Source organism: Neoarius graeffei, chromosome 25 (assembly GCF_027579695.1).
Source record: "Neoarius graeffei isolate fNeoGra1 chromosome 25, fNeoGra1.pri, whole genome shotgun sequence".
NCBI classification, from domain to species: domain Eukaryota; kingdom Metazoa; phylum Chordata; class Actinopteri; order Siluriformes; family Ariidae; genus Neoarius; species Neoarius graeffei.
In genome coordinates this window covers 56472957-56493749 of record NC_083593.1, presented here as the reverse complement: position 1 = coordinate 56493749, position 20793 = coordinate 56472957, and the positions used below count along the sequence as shown (strand labels likewise).

General features: G+C 39.9%; 1 protein-coding gene across 1 annotated transcript; it reads right to left on the bottom strand.

The window, feature by feature from the left end:
- Window positions 1-680: 680 nt before the first annotated feature.
- On the bottom strand, window positions 681-17772 carry rasgef1bb (RasGEF domain family, member 1Bb). Its single transcript, XM_060908855.1, has 14 exons — window positions 17506-17772; window positions 14841-15032; window positions 13159-13281; window positions 11992-12129; window positions 9718-9972; window positions 9024-9098; window positions 8715-8807; window positions 8418-8520; window positions 8246-8325; window positions 8039-8134; window positions 2712-2807; window positions 2486-2609; window positions 1662-1734; window positions 681-1134 (listed from the first exon to the last, which is right to left on the bottom strand). Exons 2-14 carry the CDS (start codon window positions 15021-15023, stop codon window positions 1113-1115), a joined length of 1461 nt encoding a protein of 486 aa, XP_060764838.1. The 5' UTR covers window positions 15024-15032; window positions 17506-17772; the 3' UTR covers window positions 681-1112.
- Between the last annotated feature and the right edge of the window lie 3021 nt (window positions 17773-20793).

Here is a 20793-nt window from a genome sequence, read left to right as displayed (position 1 = left end):
AGTCAGTTAGGACAAGCAAGACAGTAAGGAAGCCAGCCAGGGTCTGCAAAATTAGCTAATCAGAAAACATCAACCCAGACAGGATGTGCAAAATAGTGAGCCAGCCAAGTCTTGCAAAATAGTAAATCAAATAAATGATGAGCCAGCCAGGAGCTAACTGACAAACAAGACCGGATGGCACACACACATTGGGTATCATTTAACGATGATCTACATCTAATTACTGATCAGAGTTAAAGCTGCCTAAGTGTGAAATGACTGAGCTGCATTGGGACCTTCCTAAGATATCTAAAGCCTTGGTCACAACCAGCCGTACGTGCTCCTACGGCCAGTCTACGTGCAAAAAACGCAAGAAACGCACAGAGGGCGCACATGAAACGCACGGAGGGCGCACGTGTGACGTGCTGATTTTCGAGCCGTAGACTGGCCGCAGAGGTTCTTTGTCATGTCAAACTCTACAGGCGCTTACGGTTTTTTCAGGTTGCAAGACAAACTTATGGCCAACGTGCGTCTTTCTCCACGAACAAAAAAACCGCAGCGATTTGGGAAACGCCAAAAATCGCAAGGCCAAAAAAAATCGTACGTCCGGTTGTGACCTAGGCTTTAACGATTAACCTTTCAGAGTAAATACCTTAATTTGCATAATAAAAAAAAAAACACAAGAGACACCCGAGGCATAATTATATGTTTAGATTTTCTTTATAAGGCAATGTTCAGATTATATACAAGAGGCCACCAAATCCATACAAAAACACTTAAATGACGTACAGAACATAGAAACAAAACACACAAATCCATTTTACAGCTTACACGGCATTAGAGAAGAGGTCAGCCAGCGACAGGCTCTTCATATTATTATACAGAAGATTATCACACGTCATTATAACACTTCATTAAGCTTACACACACTGCTTTACATGAGGTACATGAGCTGAGATGAATATATTTCTCTAATACGGAGATGATACTGTGACGAGAATCCAGTCTCATTATTCAGTACGGGGAAAATATTATACAAAAAGTTTTCATATAAACAAAACGCTTTGTGCAGTGTTTCACTTCATTTCAGTTCAGTCAGGTCCGACTCTCCCAACGCTCCCAAAAATCGCGATCTACATCCTGCTGAGAGACGATCTGCAACACGGACATATAATACAGAACATCAGAAAATGGAGTATTCATCTCATTATTGTCCTCAGGTTATGGTTTAAACATTAAAATGAGCATTTGTGAACTTTTAGCTGATCAGTTAAGACATGTTCGGCGTCCTGTAGCTTTGTACTGAGGCTAACATACCGTAGCTAACAAGTACTGTAAGTTTATCACGGCTAGTTTAGGATTGTACTCATTAGTTTTTCTAACACTACTCGGACATTAACTAATTCTGTATTTAATAACAATCGCAAACAATTCCACCAAATCTGAACTGATTCAAGATGGCGCAATGACATTTTTTTTAGGTTTGTGATGTCATAATGATGTGATAATGTGCCAGAAACAAGTTCACCACATGCTTCAATGCAACACGAGCATGTGAAGTTTAAGCTAACGTTTTACGCTAAACTGCAATGGTGCAAAATCAAAACACATCAAACATGTCTGTACTGATTGAGTAAATTTGCGTGGAATATGCGTGAAATTTGGAATATTCGAGTCCTCACCTGAGGGAGCGGCGTGTATCTCTCTCCAGGTTGTTCTCTGGTCCTTCGCTCTCGTACGATGCCAACTGCAGCTCTGAAACATCAGTCAGAACTGTTACGTTAACACGCTCATTATAATATCGTTTCTATAGTAACAGCGCATTCACAGGGACTCGTAAACGGATGACAAAAATCGCTTTGCGCTTTCTGGGTAATGTATAATTACAAAATATAAAAAATGTCATTCCGGTTGGGAAATTTGCTGTCATGGAAGAGGAATTAAACAGTCTTGGAGAGATGCTGCTATAAGAATTATTATATGGTACCAGCTACTTCAGGGAAAATCATGCGCTCTGATTGGTTCTTTGGTAGGAAGTATTTTCCTGTAATGCCTGTGGGCAATTACGGACTTTCTTTCCAAGGCGCCGGCTTTCAATGTTGCAAACAAAAACAAAACGGAAAAAAAAAATTTAATTGGAAATCAAAAATGCCCAAAAGACAAACAAGAGTCAGCGAGTTATTCAAGAAATGAGCAATGAAGAGCGTTCACAAACAGAAATTCGGTTTTGAAACCGCTAGCTGTTTATTCTGCATGCGCGACTCGACTACGTTACAAATATAACGTGGCTGAAAGCAGCGTCACGCCTCATTATAATCAGTGTCTGTTTTAATCTTAGAAATAAAAAAGCCAAGTAATTAATAATCAACTACAGTGTGTCATTAACAGTACCAGCGCTTCGTCGCACCACCTGTTCATTTTCCTTCAACCAGCACAACACAGACTGCTTTATTTTTCATTTCTTTAGCATTTCAGTAAAAAAGAAAATCAACTTTTTCCCCCTCACCATCGTCTGTGAAGACGGACACGCTGATGAGGTACTGCAGAGTTTTTCTGTCTCTCTCAAACGGACAGATCACCTGCCTCCACGCCAGGAACTCACTCACTTGCTTGGCCACTTCCCAGAATTTCTGTCAGTAAAAATAAAAACAGGTCATGAAGTGCTGAAATCAGAAAATAAAACTATTTTCATATATAAAAAAAAAAACCCACAATTTTTGAACTCAACTTACCTCAAAGTTGATGTGTCCGTTGGGCAGTCGACTGGCGCAGCCCTCGTTAAGGAAGTAGATATCCTTAATGAACAAGCTGAAGAATGGAATAACAATCTGGAAATGTTTAAAAAAAAAAAGAGTAGACAGGAAGTAGATTAGGATACACGCTTCAACACCTTCGCTGTAACGCTTACAGCGTTCACGGAGCTTTAGTCTCGATAAATATGGTCTTTTGTAAAAATAAGGTTCTCATGCACAAGTTATTTCTTCTTCTAGAAAACAATCTGTTCAATGGTTTATTTCGACCGTGTGTGTGCAGAAGCAGCACCATCATGTAGCGTCACTGTTCACGCTCTCCCTGTGGATCTCATGTCCATCTGGTGGATTAAAATCAGCATCCACTAGATGGCGCATCAGAGCCAAACTATTCCTGACCACCTGGATTCCAAGTTGAACTACAAACTAGGGCTGTGTACCGGTACTGTACCGTGAAAATCGATTCGGTACAGGTCCAAAATACCGGATCATGAAGTACCGGTACTGTACCGATATAAATTTACACCAAGTATCTGCTTATTTTGTGACTGAAGATGCGTAAATCCTACCACAAAGACAAAAATTTAGTACTGGAAAAGACGTAAAATGCCGCGCTGAAACTTGAAATCAGAGCCATCTTTGATTTGAGATCCTCTCGCCACAGTCTCACGAGACATTGCGAGAGCTTGGCTGATCCAGCGTTCTGATTGGTCAAAAAGACTCAAAAGCAGGTCAGCCATTTTTCCTTTGCTGGCATTGGCGGCCTTTGTTGCTTTGTGTAATTTTGCCGCGTAAGTTAAAGGCCGTGGACTGCGCGTAGTCTGTAGTACTCTAGTGTAGTCACTTCTCGCTGTGAGACAACTTACGACTTTTTGTCCCAAGTTAACTAATACCCTGTCCACACTAGGGATTTTGTACCGATACGAAACTACTTTCGTACCGCAACACCTGTCCACACTAGCAACTATACCGGTACTGTAGCGGTATAACTGTATCGGTACGAAACCCACAAATGTATGGGTTTCGTACCGGTACAGTGTCGGTACTGTAGCGCTTCGCTGTAGTGTGGACAGACGAAGCGGTTCTGTATCGATACAAATATAATGCGCATGCGCAAAGTCACACACCTCAATCGATGTCTTCGCCAAATAAAATAGTGAAGAACGGAGATTCGTTTTCTTTGTTTCTTTCTCAACTGCCTCGCGCGTTTTATACGATTCGACTGAATAAATGACCACCAGAAATACAGACTGTACATTGGCAACAAAAAGCACACACACATTGTTTCATCCGTACGGAAGCCGAGAGAGGCCCTTCATATAATCCTTTTTTTTAAATTCATCTTGTTATCCCGAGATAACGACATAATTAATTCAGGATCTCGAGAAAACAACACAACTAATTCGAGATCTCGAGAAAACAAAACCGTTATTCCGAGATCTCGAGAAAACAAAACAATTATTTCATGATCTCGAGTGAACAGCTGAGAAATGGTTCATTCAGGTGCGCCAAGAGACTTGTGATATGCTGACTTCGGGGCTATTTCTCATTCTGTATAGACGCAACTTTGGTCATTAGAATGTCTGGAATAATCGATCACCTAATAAGGCAATATTTTGATCAGGGGTTGACACAGGGAGAGATTGCATTAAGTCTTTTAATAAGGGATAATTTCAAAATTAGTCCGTGGCACCTCCGCAGAAGACTGGCCCGGCTTCGTCTCTACCGACGCAGATACAGTGATCCAGCTGAGATCATGAAATAACGGTTTTGTTTTCTTGAGATCACGGAATAACGGACGCCATATATTCTTGGAAGGAAGTTACTTGGTAACCACGGAAACATTTCGCGCACGCGCATTTCAACTACCGTGAAAGAAAACCGCAAACATTTCTCGCTAGTGTGGACAGATGCACTAAACTGTACCGGTATACTTTGTATCGATACAGTTATACCACTATCGTACCGGTATAAGTGTGAACACAGCATAAGTGTGAGACTGAGAGGGTGACTGAGAAGTGAGGTAGGAAACCTAGTTATGTTCGGTTTTCTTTGAATAAAGATACTGACAAGCTGTCAACAGTTTATTAATGTTTCTGTCATTATTGAAGAAGTTCTATGGGCTGAGATTTGTGCCAGCAGAATTAGGATTTGAATCCTTTACATTTGAATTTGAATAGCTGAACTTGAATGGTTGCATTAACAAACTGAATTTGCATCACAATTTGAAATGGAATTTCGCTATTTGAATGCTTGTATTTAGAATCTGAATCTGATCATTTGAATTTGAAATTAATTGGTTTTCAATCTTTAAATATTCAGATTCAGTTCTCATAACTCAAATTCAGTTCTTCAAATTCAGTTTCAAGTTTCTGTGACAAACATCCGGGTTTGAAGGAAGAGCAATCGAGCACAGACACGCAGGATTCTTCTTTGTTAAGTTTCCAATACCTCATTCGTATGTCGCTCATCCGATACCATCGCTGCACACCGCTCGCATGTTGTTCACCACCTCTTCTTCACGTTTCTTGGCCGGCTACTACTGTGGTCAACAACGCGACCGCTGATTGGCCAAAGAAGAATCCTGCGTGTCTGCACTCGATTGGTCTTCCTTCATACCCGGATGTTTGTCACAGAAACTTGAAACTGAATTTGAAGAACTGAATTTGAATTATGAGAACTGAATCTGAATATTTAGAGATTAAAAACAACACATTTCAAATTCAAATAATCATATTCAGATTGTAAATGCACACATTCAAATAGCGAAATACAATGTCAAATTGTGTGATGCAAATTCAGTTTGTCAATGCAACCATTCAAGTTCAGCTATTCAAATTCAAATGTAAAGGATTCAAATCCTGATTCTGCTGGCACAAATCTCAGCCCATAAAGTTCAGAAGAATTTGTCAAATTGTTCAGGTACAGGTCCAGACCTGTACCTAAACCTCTGTACCGGTACCTGATGTTACGTTTAGGTACGCAGCCGTACTACAAACTGTTTAGCGATTTCATGCTAACCACACTGACGAGCTCCGTCTCTAAATCCTTCCTCTGTCATCATGACCATCGTCTCAAATTGAGAACTCCGACCTGGCATTACAAATCCACACGACTGGGACGCAAACCGGAGCTTTCACTGGTCTGAAAGCGACATTAGAGGTTTTAAATAAGTGCTCAAACACTAATGGTACGAGGAAAACTAGTATTCAGTAAAAGTGCAGAATAGTAAGACTGCGATTTGAAACAGCGCTAGTTTGTTTGATTCAGTTGCGGCGGCAGTGTCACATGGTGCCATATCGCCTCGACTGTTTACTGCAGCACAAAGATGCGTAGCGTTAATTTCTGAGCACGTGCACGATCAGTGTTCCAAAATTCCACAGGTTACGCACAGCAGTAAGACGAAACACTCGGCCCCTAAAAGGATTTCAGGGATTTCCGTCTCGATCTTGACTTAATCTTGCTTTAATTTGGACTCGACCTCCGTAAGGCTCAGATCTCAACTAGTTCTGGTCTTGAACTTTAATATGGTGATCTTGACTACAATCTGATTACTATTCCTACAGTCATCTTACTTTTACAGTACATGACCTTTTAATTACTACGTAGTTCTACATATTATACAGACCTGAGTGTTTTCCTGTGAAATACACCACTGGTATTTCTCATCCGAGCTCCATCCGGGACATGGAGAACCAAAACCCGGACATAAATCTCTATCAGTCACTCGTGAGGAAATCAATGAGCGAGTTGTTTTGATAAATTTGAGGACTTTTTGTTTGTGAATGTGTCGACATAATAAAAAGAAAATCACACATTGGTTTGGAGATATGAAGTTTATCTTTTCGTGTTGAAAAACTCGCATTTTTCGTACGAAATCCATCGCGGATCTGAGTGACATATTTAAATAATATTGTCTGGCTTTTTTCATGGTCTATCAGATATATTCCATTCAGCGAGCATGATACTGAACGAGTCGAAGATGAGCAGCTGAATGGAATATATCTGATAGACCATGAAAAAAAAGCCAGACAATATTATTATTATTATTATTATAATTATTATTATCCATACACATTCCTTTCAGGTGTTCAACGCATCTTTCTCTTTCAAAATTCTCTCACAAGCTTCCGTATTTAACGAAGCAAACCTGGCGGCCATGTTTGTTTACAAATTGTCACAGTCGCTCGCTAGTGCGGAAGTTTTACGTCTCCGACGTGTGGCGTCATGTTGTCTTGACAACCTTGCAATATCGTAAACCATATTCAACGCTCATTCTCCATTGGGTAGAGTGACGTAATACACGTAGGATAAGCGATATGCTAACAATATTGCATGCTATCAAACCAAATGAATGAAACCCGCTAGAAGGGAATAGAACACGTTTTTATTCCATCAAAAAAGTCTCCTGTGTGTATAATAATTCCCGATATTTCACTCCGATGACGTCACTGCCAGTGTTTTCCCTCTGACTAGATGCACGTTGGCAAAATGGCGAACCAGTTCAAAATTAAAATTCTATTCATTAACTGGTGCATTTTTTTTGTGGATGTGTCCATATAATATAAAGAACATTACACAGTGGTACGAAGATATGAAGTTTATCTTGGTGTTGAAAATATTTTCACTCGTTCACTTCACTCACTTGTGATATCTATACTCACCACTCGAAGATAAACTTCATATCTTTGCACCACCGTGTAATATCCTCTATATATTTATTATATATTCCTGTTATTTTTGACTACCTTTTATTTATTTTATTTTTGTTTTCCTCTTGTCTTGATCTGCATTTTAAATGTATTAAAGCTGATATATAAATAAAAGATGATGATGATGAATTATTATAAAGCACTAATATTTCTATGATACCCAATATAGAATGATTCAAAACATTACTTAATGTCTACAAACACTGATTTATTTTTACATTTTAAAAACAAGTGTTTTATTTATTCAAAAACACAATATTTAACACTGAAAGATGGAAAACATGTTTCAATTACTTTATATACAAACTATATAAAGATGAGGTATATAATTTTAACATAAAGTCAGCTGTATCCAGTCAGATTGTAATTATTAAAAAAAAAAAAGATTAAAACAATGATATCACAATATCAAGAATGACACAATATATCACGATATCGATTATTAAATCAGAATATCGTCCGGCCCTAAATACTGTTCACTGAAACAGCTTTACAGCATTCCTCATTCCAAAACCCGACCCCAAACCTCCAGCAGGAATCCCGAGAATGTGTGCGTGCGTGCGTGCGTGTTAAACTGCGTTTAATGAGTAAACCTACCTTTTCTCTGGTGGTGTGAGCCGTAGCTGATCTCTGATTGGCTCCTCGCAGTGCAGTACGGTAGCTGTAGAAGTTATTGGATGGATCCATTTGATGCTAAAATAATGAAAAACAGACCAAACGTAAGATTAAAAAACAAACAAACAAACAAACAAACAAACAAACAAACAAACAAAAAAAAATTCAGAACACAAAGTGGCGTCTCACCTCCAGGATCTCGAACTTGTCCGTGTTGACTTTGCCCCAGGTTTTCTTCAGCCTGGAGACGGGACTCATGTTCATCCCAGCTGTGTATTAAATTCCAGTTTAATATATGAGTCCATGTGTTTTATTACATGTTTATAAGCACCTAAGTGTGATGTAATAAAGCATCGCTCACTGATTATTGCCATTAAGGAGTTAAAGTTGCCGATGTTGAAGCATTCACGAGCCACGTCGATGAAAAACTCCAACACTCGAGCTCTGTGCTTCTTCTTCACCGGCTAAACCACACACACACACACACCACACACACACACAGAAGGGGGCGCCACAGCATTAATAACAGCAGAAACAAAAAGGAGGTGGAGATTTCAGAGAAATGATGCCGTGAAGTCATTTTGGCAAAACGCTGGTGAAAAATCGTTCCGAAATCAACACCACATCTTCACAATGTTTTTCACATGAAAATACTCACCAAGCAGATTTCTGTGGCCACCAGGTAACTGAGGCGGTTAAACCACTCGACGTAGGCTTCCAGGTTACTGACTCTCCTTTTACTGAAAAAACTCTGCGTCAAACAAAATAAAACATGATCAGGTTGTTTCACAATCATGTCAAAGGCAATATTGAGAACAAATGACTCAATCAATACTGAATAAATTTGGCATGCATCCAAAATTCCAAATATCTGATTAAATACCGTGATTAAGTTTGTTAATCTGTTCGTTACGCGTATTAACCCTCCCGAGCCGGGTTCTGCGATCTGAGATGGTTAAAGCCCCACCTTATGGTTATCAGCAGGTCTTTTCTGAACAAACGCCTGGACGAACTCCTCCGGGCCGATGTAGCCGAGTCTCTCCTGCAAATCAAACACAACAAACGAATGAGAATCCTTTGCTCTGATTGGTCAGAAGGGTGAGGGTTCATTTTGACAGTAGTGCAACCGCAAATCTTTAACTTTTCCGTTACGGTTTCTATAGTAACAGGTTTCTATAGTAACAGGTCATTCGCAGGGAAATAAACAAACATCTTTCTGTAAGGAGAAACCTTTTTTTTTTTAAAGTTTATGGAAGGAGTCTCCAGTGTTAGCGTTTTGTATCAGTCAGAGGTAAAGATACGAGTAAATTTTACAACACGGTAAAGACGGATTTTTATTGCATCAGTGTGTCAGTCATATTAATCCTGTGTCCAACTTCCAACTTGGAAAAAAGAAAATGCCCCACTCGGACACTTTGATGCCTCTTTTCCACATTTACGTCCCACTTTGTAGCTCGAATGATCCGAAATCGAAATGATGTAACTTCGTATTCTTTTAATATACTGTAACTAACGACACCCCAAGTGTTAGCGGTTTAGTTCCGTTATTGTTGCGGCTGTCATACAGTGCAGGTTTTCATTCATGTGTTAATATTAAACTAACGTTAGCACACCGTCCCGCGATCAAACACCATGCAGGGTTCGCAGGGTTCCCCACTCACCATCTCGATGTGCGTGAGCTGCTGAGCGAGAATAAACGGGTCGTCACACACGTTCAGGATACACTCCTCCCTCCGCACGTGCTGCTTGGCCTTCAGAGCTGATGGTTTGTCTCCCACCGACACTGACGCTGTCGCTGATGACGATGACGCCGTGACCGCCGTGCTGGACGTCACCAGAGACTCCTCATACTGTCCCAGGATGGTGAGTTTGCGCAGGAGTCGCTGGATCAGACGCTGCATCGCTCTCCGAGACAACTACGGAACACCAGAAGCAAAGTGAGGACTTTCTTTACACGAACGCTGAACTACATACTGTACTGAGAAATCTCACTGCACAGAAACAGCAGCGTGAAATAATAAACCACCTGCCTGTTATAGGAAAATAATCAACAAGTTACCCTGTTACCACCTTAACGCTGATTATTTCCCTTTAACGCCACGTCCCAGGGCACTTTATTCCTCTTAGACCACAGCAAATCAGCAACAATTACAATTTTCTGTTCATTAAACACCATCACGTCATACTTTTTATCCGTTTATAGCTACATTTACCATTGTAGAACATTAGTTCCTGTTCTCGCTTGCACTAGAGCAGCTATAAACAGTCATTTCTTCATCAGCGTCTCTTTTAACATCTCTTTTGATGTCTAAAAAAAAAAAACCACACACGCAGCTTGTCATGTTACAGAGAGACCGCGAAGCGTAAACTCCTCTGTCCTGAAGATGTCAGGAAACAAAGTTCCAGCTTCACTTCTGACCCTGGAGACTCCTTCCATAAATGCAAAATAACCCTTTATTCTCCTTTCAGAAAACTTTACCACATCAACGAGGACACGTGTTTTTTTTTCCTTTTTAAATCTGGTGATGTGGATCATCCGCTGTGTATACATCCCTATGAATGAGCAGTTGCTATAGAAACGATAACAATGCTGTAGATAATTAGAACAAGTGCATTAATATACACTACCGTTCAAAAGTTTGGGGTCACCCAGACAATTTTGTGTTTTCCATGAACAGTCACACTTTTATTTACCACCATAAGTTGTAAAATGAATAGAAAATATAGTCGAGACATTTTTCTGGCCATTTTGAGCATTTAATCGACCCCACAAATGTGATGCTCCAGAAACTCAATCTGCTCAAAGGAAGGTCAGTTTTATAGCTTCTCTAAAGAGCTCAACTGTTTTCAGCTGCGCTAACATGATTGTACAAGGGTTTTCTAATCATCCATTAGCCTTCTGAGGCAATGAGCAAACACATTGTACCATTAGAACACTGGAGTGAGAGTTGCTGGAAATGGGCCTCTATACACCTATGGAGATATTGCACCAAAAACCAGACATTTGCAGCTAGAATAGTCATTTACCACATTAGCAATGTATAGAGTGGATTTCTGATTAGTTTAAAGTGATCTTCATTGAAAAGAACAGTGCTTTTCTTTCAAAAATAAGGACATTTCAAAGTGACCCCAAACTTTTGAACGATAGTGTAAACCTGCACTGCAAAACCCGTTAAGGTCACTGAGCTCAAAAATTTTATTGAAACTGATTGCGTAAAAATTTTTGAGGTAAGTAACTTAAATTTAAGCTAAGATTTCTTAAAAATTACAATTAAGTGTAACTAGTGTAATTTTTAAGAAATCTTACCTTAAAAAATTTAAGTTACTTACCTCAAAAATTTTTACATAATCGGTTTCAATAAAATTTTTGAGCTCAGTGACCTTAACAGGTTTTACAGTGTGTGATTTATGTTAATTAGCACTTTTCTATTGACCAATCAAAATCAAGGAAGTGTAAATTACTTTGCAATACACGTTTCGGAAATATCGTTTTATCTTTTCCTACGTAAACACTCGTTTTGCTTAAATGTTACATAAAAGTATCAGGTTTCAGCTCTTCAGCATTTTTGTATCAGGATAATATCGTGATATTTTTGACGCATCACTCATCCCTACAACAGTACATTCCGGACTTCTCCTGCGTTTTATCTCCCAGCTCACAGGAAACCAAACCCTCATGTCCACCAGCACCAGCGTAATCTCTTCACACCCCTGCTTGTGTGTCTCATTCGCTCGCAGATAAAATCGCTGTCCTCTCGATTCTAACGCATGAGCACACAGACATCTGACTGGCTGCGTTGCTAAGCGACAGTCTTAAAGAGAGAGAGAGAGAGAGAGAGAGAGAGAGGGAGAGAGAGAGAGAGGGCTTGCTTTCAAAAGGTAATGATGTCATCATCCTCTGAGACATCGTCAGAAATGAAAGAGACGGTGCTGACCTCATCCCCAAACGCCAGCCGGTGCGTCATCTCTTTCAGGCTGCGCATCATGCGCTCGTCCCGGAAGTCGTACGGAAACGTCTCCGTCCACTCGGTGAGCAGCTGCACGATCTTCGGCGCGATGTCGCGAATTCGCTTCTGCAAAATATCCCAAGCAAAATAAGAAGCAGTTTAATAAACCAAACACACACTACGAGAGAACGTTTAAGTTGATTATTTTCCCAATAACAGCACACCCTGAAGTGTTGTTCCTCTTATAAACCCCTGAACAATTTGCAAATTTTTCTTTTAAAATAAACGACTAAATATTGTACTTTTTATCCGTTTATAGCTACATTTGTGGACATGTTGTGGAATATCTGTGGAAAAAAAGTGTTTCTGATTTTTGGCGGAAATAAGAAAAAAGATAAAACAAATAAAATAATCAGCAAAGAAGTATCAGGCTTTTGAAGTATCAGGAATTTTTTCCCTTTATAATCCAATCAAATCTGGACAAATAAAGGCAAAGCTCCGCCCACACAATTATAACATTTCTACTCAAAAATATGCTTGACTTACGTAAAGCAAAGGCTCTCGATTAATTATTTTACACAACTCTCGATACAGTCTAAGACATGAGTTTAATCCCGTCATTTTTTGATAATAAAAATGTATATTGAAAAATATTTTATGCTAATTTATGTACTAAATTTGAATATATTTGCAGTTGAGATGCCCTTGAGCGAGGCACTGAACTCCCAATCGCTCCCTGGGCGCTGTTAGCATGGCTGCCCACTGCTCTGTGTGTGTGTGTGTGTGTGTGTGTGTGTGTGTGTGTGTGTGTGTGTGTGTGTGTGTGTGTGTGTGTGTTCACTGCTTCAGATGGGTTAAATGCAGAGAGGAAATTTCACAAGTGTGTGATGAATAAAGTTGTGCTTTTTTCCATTGAGGTCGATATTATTAATAATTGTTAATAAATCAGGCTAAAAATGCTTCTATAATATCAGTCTAGTCGTATTAATAGTAACATTATTATTGTGTTATTATTGATAGTGATTTCAACATAAATTCAATCATAAAATAAATTAAACCCATTCATGGACATATTTGTGAGTATAAGAGCTTTGAAATAAACAAACATGCTTATATTTCTGTAATAACACCGACAGCAGCTTGTTCCGTCTTTACCTTATCGATCTGAGGGTCGCCGACTCGGTGGTGCTCCACACACAGGTAACACACTCGGGACATGAGCTCAAACGGATGCAGGAAGAGACGCGAACTCAACAGGAAGGTGAAGATGTACGACCTCTGAAACATCGCAAAAACAAATCCACGTTAAACACGTAGCGTTAAAGAGAACAACAACAACAAAAAACCCTGAAAACATCACTACAGGTGATTAAAGACTCCTCAGTGCATCATGATGCTCGCTGGAAACAAAACAGCACAAGCTTGAAATTGTACAAAACTGCTGTTGAAATATAATTCGGGTGCCAAGTATAGAGAAAAATAAACACGTTATTCACTACAACACACCGATCTTGATCAATATTTAACTTTTTCTGTGATTTTACCAACAAAAAGATCGAGTAGTAAAAGCTCTCTTCACTCAGTGACCTGTTTATTGTGAGTAATCATAAAACTGGAAACCTTTTTTCAAAAATGATACACATTCATGATCACAGTGTAAAAATATTTTATCCGTAGGATAAATTTGTTAAAACTAAGATCTGTGGAGTCAAGACAGAAAAAAGAATCGACTGTGGAACCGCATCATGGCTCGCCGAGTTAAGATCGAATCAAATTGTTCACTTCTTAGCAAATTTTTTTTCCCATATTTAATCATAAAGAGTGGGTTCCTCCTACCACAGTGCTGCTGAATTCTGGATTCTGATTGGTTAGTAGAGGAGGCGTTGATTAATTCTCTATAACAGCAGCTCGGACAGTTGCACAGGTTTATATTAATGTGCTCATTCTAACAGACGGTATTGTTTCTATAGTAACGGCTCTTTCACAGGGATGTGTACGGCAGACGCTCCGTATAATCGGATTTAAAAAGTTGATGGAGTTGGAGTTTTTCAGTTATGGAAGGAGTCTCCAGTGTTAGTGCTTTATATCAGTGAAGCTGTAACTTTAAGTTTTCCGACATCTTCAGGACGCTTCGGTAACACGACAATCTGCGCTTTGTTTATTACACTGACTGGCCACTTTAATAGGAACCTGTTCTTGGCTGCAAGAGTGGAACCCAATGTGTTCTTCTGTAGTTGCTGAGATGCTTTTCTGCTCACCACGGTTGTAAAGAGTGATTTATATATGAGTTACTATATCCTTCCTGGCAGCTTGATCTGCTCAATCTGTCCATTTTCCTCTGACCCTCTCTTATCAACAAGGCGTTTGTTTCCACCCACAGAACTGTCACTCACTCACTCTGTTTTTTGTTTTTCACACCATTCTGTTTCTGAAATACTCAAACCAGTCCATCTGACTCAAACCAACAGCCATGCCACAGCGAAAGAAAGTCACACAAAAATTGAGATCACAATGTTTCCCATTCTGACGTTTGAACATTGTGAACATTAACTGAAGCTCTTGATTTGTATCTGCGTGATTTAATGCATCACGTGATCGGCTGATTAGAGAACTGCATCAAACAGCGGCAGGTGGATGTGGGGGTGTTCCTAATAAAGTGGCTATAGTGTAACTGGGAACAGGAACTATCTTCTGTGGACGTTTCACAATATTAAATGCAACTGCTGCAGTATAAGAGAAATAAGACTCTTCACGGTGTACTGTTAAGGCATAATAATGTGAAGAGTAGCTCCACTTCAGTTGTTTTTTTAGTATTTATAAGAAGTCCAGCTGCTTACATCTGGTGAATAGTCCACAGTCGGGACGAGGTGCTGTATGAGAGCCTCGAGTGATCCGGATACGAGGTTGCTGTCGTGGTATCTCAGCCCACCGTAGCGCTCCTCAACAGGTTTATAGCGAGTATGTCCTCCCCCATACGGGTTCTGGGGAAACTTGGCGGCGAATGGTGTCGTCTGGGGCATCCTGGAGTCCTGCAGGACAAATTAACATCTGTCAATACACGGCTTCTAGCATCGAGTTTCAGTGTTGAAGCCTGAGCTTCCTGTATGTGCTATTACATCTCTTAATGATGTCAGGGGATTAGAATAAAAATCCAGCATTTTATTTGCTTTTGAAACAGGAAGTCAGACAGGAAGTGTTTAGCAGCCAGTAGTGTTTAAGCTATGCAACACCTCACCCTGAATCTAAGTGGCTTATTTATTATAAGATGATTTTGGAAGGGGAATGAACACACACACATATCTGATTTCCAAATGAGTGATGGATAGAGAATAACATAAAGGAAGCACTTCAAGCACAACTACAGGAACAACGTACCGGTAGTTTGATGCTAACGAGTGGCGACTGTAGAGCGATATGAAGGGGTGGGACTAACTGAGGACGCAAACAGGATAAGTACAGGGTGCGTCATCGTAAAAAGTTTTTCTGGAAATTATTTATCAAATTAAAGTAAGAATATTGACAAATCACGATCAATGTTTACTACTTTATTAGGTACACCTGATACAGATCAAAGAGCTTTATTTCACATCAATGTTCACATCAAGCATCAGATCTGATCAGATTTCTGGTTTGTGTTTCAGAAGCTGAAACTGGATTTTCATGCACAATTCTCGAGATTTTGCAGAGAGTGGTGTGACAAACCAGCCCTGTGATGACCTGGCGACTTGTCCAGGGTGTACCCCGCCTTTCGCCCGTAGTCAGCTGGGATAGGCTCCAGCTTGCCTGCGACCCTGTAGAACAGGATAAAGCGGCTAGAGATAATGAGATGAGATGGTGTGACAAACAAAAAACATCCAGTTCTGATGCTTAAAGATATGCTATCACTTTAGAGGTCTAAGAAGAACAGGTGGACTTCTTAGAGCTAACAAGAAGATGATGGCAACTCGAACAACCACTCTTTACAGCCGTGGTGAGCAGAAAAGCATCTCAGAACGCGCAACTTTGAGGCGGACGCACGACTACGACAGCAGAACAGTTCCACACCTGTTGGCTAAGAACAGGAATTTGAGGCTGAAGTCAGTAAAGACCCAACAGGCTCGCCGAATCAGGAGGGATGAAGATTGGAAAAAGATCAGGCGACGTTCTTCTAATGTGTGTATCCATGTTTATGTAGACTTTAAGTGTCTTGCCATTTTCGGTAACAAAACACACACCTTTGTTAGTACTTTACTGGTAATTATTAACCACCTTCGTCTCCTTCATGAATGACTTCTCATAGGGAAACCATTTCACAACTAACTGCCCTGGTGGGATTGAGCAACGTTTACTGAAAAACTAATATCCTAATAGTACACACATTAATCACCACGGTGCCAAACATTCTGCTTTCTTATTTCGAAATAAGTTTTAACAATGATAGAAAAACTGTTTAACATGATGAAGGAACTTTCAGGAAAGAAAAAACCAGGTTTAAAAACACAGCCAGCAGTCAGACAGGGTAAATATTTCTCATAATGACTGAGTGATGACTGACTCATCCGGAGAGGCTGGAAATCAGCTGCAGCAAAACAGGTCTGAGAAAAACAAAGCTCAGGAAGAAAGAACAACTCTTATCAAAGCCGAGAACTGATTTTATATATATATATATATATATATATATATATATATATATATATATATATATATATATATATATGAGTGATTCCACGCTTATGGGTACTGAAATGGGGACATGAACTTATTTTAAAAATTCACCTAAAACCATTTCTTTTTTTTACCATCAGGTCACAAAACATGTAATCTTTAATGAATGATATGTTAAAAGATAACTTTAATTTTCTGAGATGTAATAAAAACATATTTATATGCCAAAGTCAGAACGTAACAGAAGTGTTGTGGACATATATATTCTCAATTTTAACAGTGTAGAATTACTTTTTGAAACATAGGAAGGTGATGTTTTAGCAAATATAATTAATAAACATGTGTAGTAGAATAAACATACACATTCTTTCAATAAGATTAACATGGTATATAGCTAGATTGTAATTAATTTGTAACAGACGCGAGATGGACAATCGTAACAGAAGTAATGTAACAGACATCATTTTGGAACTCATAGGCTTGACTTTGGCATATAAATATGTTTTATTACATTTCAGAAAATTAAAGTTATCTTTTAACATATCATTCATTAAAGATTACATGTTTTGTGACCTGATGGTAAAAAAAGAAATGGTTTTAGGTGAATAAGTTCATGTCCCCATTTCAGTACCCATAAGCGTGGAATCATTCATATATATATATATAAGACATGAGGATGATATGAATGAGGTTAAAGGTGCTTTACTCAACATTATGGCATTGCATCCAGACCCTGGGATAACTAGGACTCCTACTACTATTACTACTTCTTAAAATTCTATAACTAACTTTGTCATGATTAGAGCAATTCAAATATATAGCATCTTCAAATAACAACCATTAAACCTGTAAACTTACCAAGAAAATAATAATAATAATAATTTAAAAAAATCACAGGAACAAATCCTTGACTTAAAGTTACAAAGTAACCCGAAACCGACAAAAAAAAAACAACGCAGCTCTGCTTAAATCCCGCAAAATCTTCACTTTGTTTCCAATCTCCCACTTGAAACAAATCAAATCCGAGTTGATTCTGAGTTGATCATAAACTCAAACTTGGTGTTTTTCTGACTCCCATTGTTTGAGCCCTAAGCGGAGAACTCCCCAGCTCCAGCGCTCTCACTGCGGGGAGCATTAAGAGGGAAACCAGGAAACAAGGTCCCGCCCATCATACAGTAACACACCAATCAGCTTCGAGAACAGCAAAGCTGGGACGTGTCCAGAGATCTGATTGGTCCGCCGGACGTCTATCACTGTTCAAAACACTCGAGTGGGAGTTTGTGGAGAGAAAAAGAAGCTGCTTTTTTTTTTTTTTTTTAAGCACAAGGTCTCAAAAAAGTGATGAGACCTTGATGAGACATTTTGTTCTCATTCGAGTGTACAGCACAATCACGACAATTCGAGTGAGGATTATTTACATCCATAAAAACGGTGTTGTTTGGAAAATAATCAGCCATTTTATGAAGAGCAGTGTAGAAGGTTCTCTGAGGTACTTTTCAGTCCTCAGTAAAGCTTCAATGGATCATTCATCTCATCTCATCTCATTATCTCTAGCCGCTTTATCCTGTTCTACAGGGTCGCAGGCGAGCTGGAGCCTATCCCAGCTGACTACGGGCGAAAGGCGGGGTACACCCTGGACAAGTCGCCAGGTCATCACAGGGCTGACACATAGACACAGACAACCATTCACACTCACATTCACACCTACGCTCAATTTAGAGTCACCTGTTAACCTAACCTGCATGTCTTTGGGGGAAACCGGAGCACCCGGAGGAAACCCACACGGACACGGGGAGAACATGCAAACTCCGCACAGAAAGGGCCTCGCCGGCCACGGGGCTCGAACCCGGACCTTCTTGCTGTGAGGTGGCAGCGCTAACCACTACACCACCGTGCCGCCCCTATTTATACTGTTATCTAAAAATATGTAGTCCAATAGTAATGTAAACAAAATAGCATCTTTGTACACCTTTCAACAACATATCTACACTCAGGGGAAAGTTACAACAGATTTAGCGACAAGATATCTATCGTAGCCGATGTGTAAAGTTTCACAGAAGTTCCTTCGTTACTTCAAATAATACAATAAACAAATTTATTATATGGCACAAGCTACTTGAGGGGGCGGCACAGTGGTGTAGTGGTTAGCGCTGTCACGTCACAGCAAGAAGGTCCGGGTTCGAGCCCCGTGGCCGGCGAGGGCCTTTCTGTGTGGAGTTTGCATGTTCTCCCCGTGTCCGCGTGGGTTTCCTCCGGGTGCTCCGGTTTCCCCCACAGTCCAAAGACATGCAGGTTAGGTTAACTGGTGACTCTAAATCAGGGCTTTGAACCGGTTCAAGGAACAAAAACGAAAACCGGGAACTTTTTCTATTTCACATGGAAAAGAAACGAAACCAGAAACTTTATTATTTTTTATGCTCCGGAACAGAAACGCTTATTAAAAATAATGGTAACCGGTTAATACCGGTTTTTATTTCGTTCCTCAAAGTTTCCATAGCCTACAAATAAAAAAGTCATTCTTCTCCTGCGCAAGTTTCTATGACCCGCTGAGGTTCACTTCCTGTGTGACGTTCTCTGACTGAATGGAGAGAGCGGGAGGGTGGACTACTATCACATCTCCACATCTTAAATAAGAGGTAAATATTGCAGTCTATCGTTATTCAAAAACATTAATTTCAAACACGATATCAATATATTTGTCCACGTTAATGAGAGGCTCGCGAACATTAAATGACGTTAACCTCTGTTAGCCTATCAATGCATAGGGCCTGACTAGCCTTTGGTAACACACTAAATGAATTATCTTTCATTTTTGGCACTTTTTCTGTTTGTGTAGATGGGAAGACATACTGAGAATCCAAATCGCCAACATTTGAAATAATAATTGTTTTGAATTATTTCTTGTCTTATTTAATGAAGGTTGTAATAGAATTAGCCTACATTTGGCTTAAGCTGGATGAGACAGAGAAATAATTTTATAGCCATTTGTTAAACAGCTGACAGGGAACGTAATTAACTGTTCCGGGAACGAAATTTTTTTGTTCTAACCGGTTGGGGAACGTCTATTTAATGGTGGAACCCAAAACCGGAAACGTTAAAATTCCGTTTCTGTTCGGAACGAACCAATAGGAAAAAAATTCTGGTTCAAAGCCCTACACTAAATTGAGCGTAGGTGTGAATGTGAGTGTGAATGGTTGTCTGTGTCTATGTGTCAGCCCTGTGATGACCTGGCGACTTGTCCAGGGTGAACCCCGCCTTTCGCCCGTAGTCAGCTGGGATAGGCTCCAGCTTGCCTGCGACCCTGTAGGACAGGATAAGCGGCTACAGATAACGGATGGATGGAAGCTACTTCCGGTAAAATCGTGTGCTCTGATTGATTCCTTGGCGGGCAGAATTTTCCCGTAACGCCTGTAGGCGATTACAGACTTTCTTTCCAAGGCGCCGGCTTTCAATGTCGCAAAAAGCAAACAAAAAAAAAAAAAGATTCATTAGAAATCAAAACGGAATCAAAAACATCCAAAAGACAAACAAGTCACCGAAGAGCATTCAGAAATCGCTAACCGCTAACAAAATTCAGTTCTGAAACCACTAGCTGTTTATTCTGCATGCGCGACTCAACTACGTTACAAATATGATGCGACTGAAAGCAGCGTCACGCCTCATTATAATGACCATCTATTTTCATCTTAGAAAAAAAAGCCATGTAATAAACTCCTTATTAACCTCGCTTGCTTGGTCTTTACAGAAAAATATCAGACCGAGGTCTTTTTGTATGGACCAAGCCATACTGTCAAGACCTTGGTTCAATATTTTCCCGTAAAGACCGTGCAAATGCAGGTAATAAGTAATTAATGATAAGAATAAAATGCTCAATGTTGGAAAATAATTAGCAACAGGATGGCGTGACCAGACGATGTTACAAAGTGTTTTATTCCGCAGTATCGCTCAGACTACACAATATTTTTGCCCTTCATGATGGTCACCATGTCAAATCAGACAGTCATAGTGCCATAAATTACTAGCCTGGGCCCGCCCATCCTAAGTGTGACGCAACACGAGGGCCTGTTGCGAGCTTAGTCTGGCAAGGCAAGCTATCTCCAGCTCTTCCAAGCTCCCGAAAAATCGGGAGCCAATCAACTTTGAGCA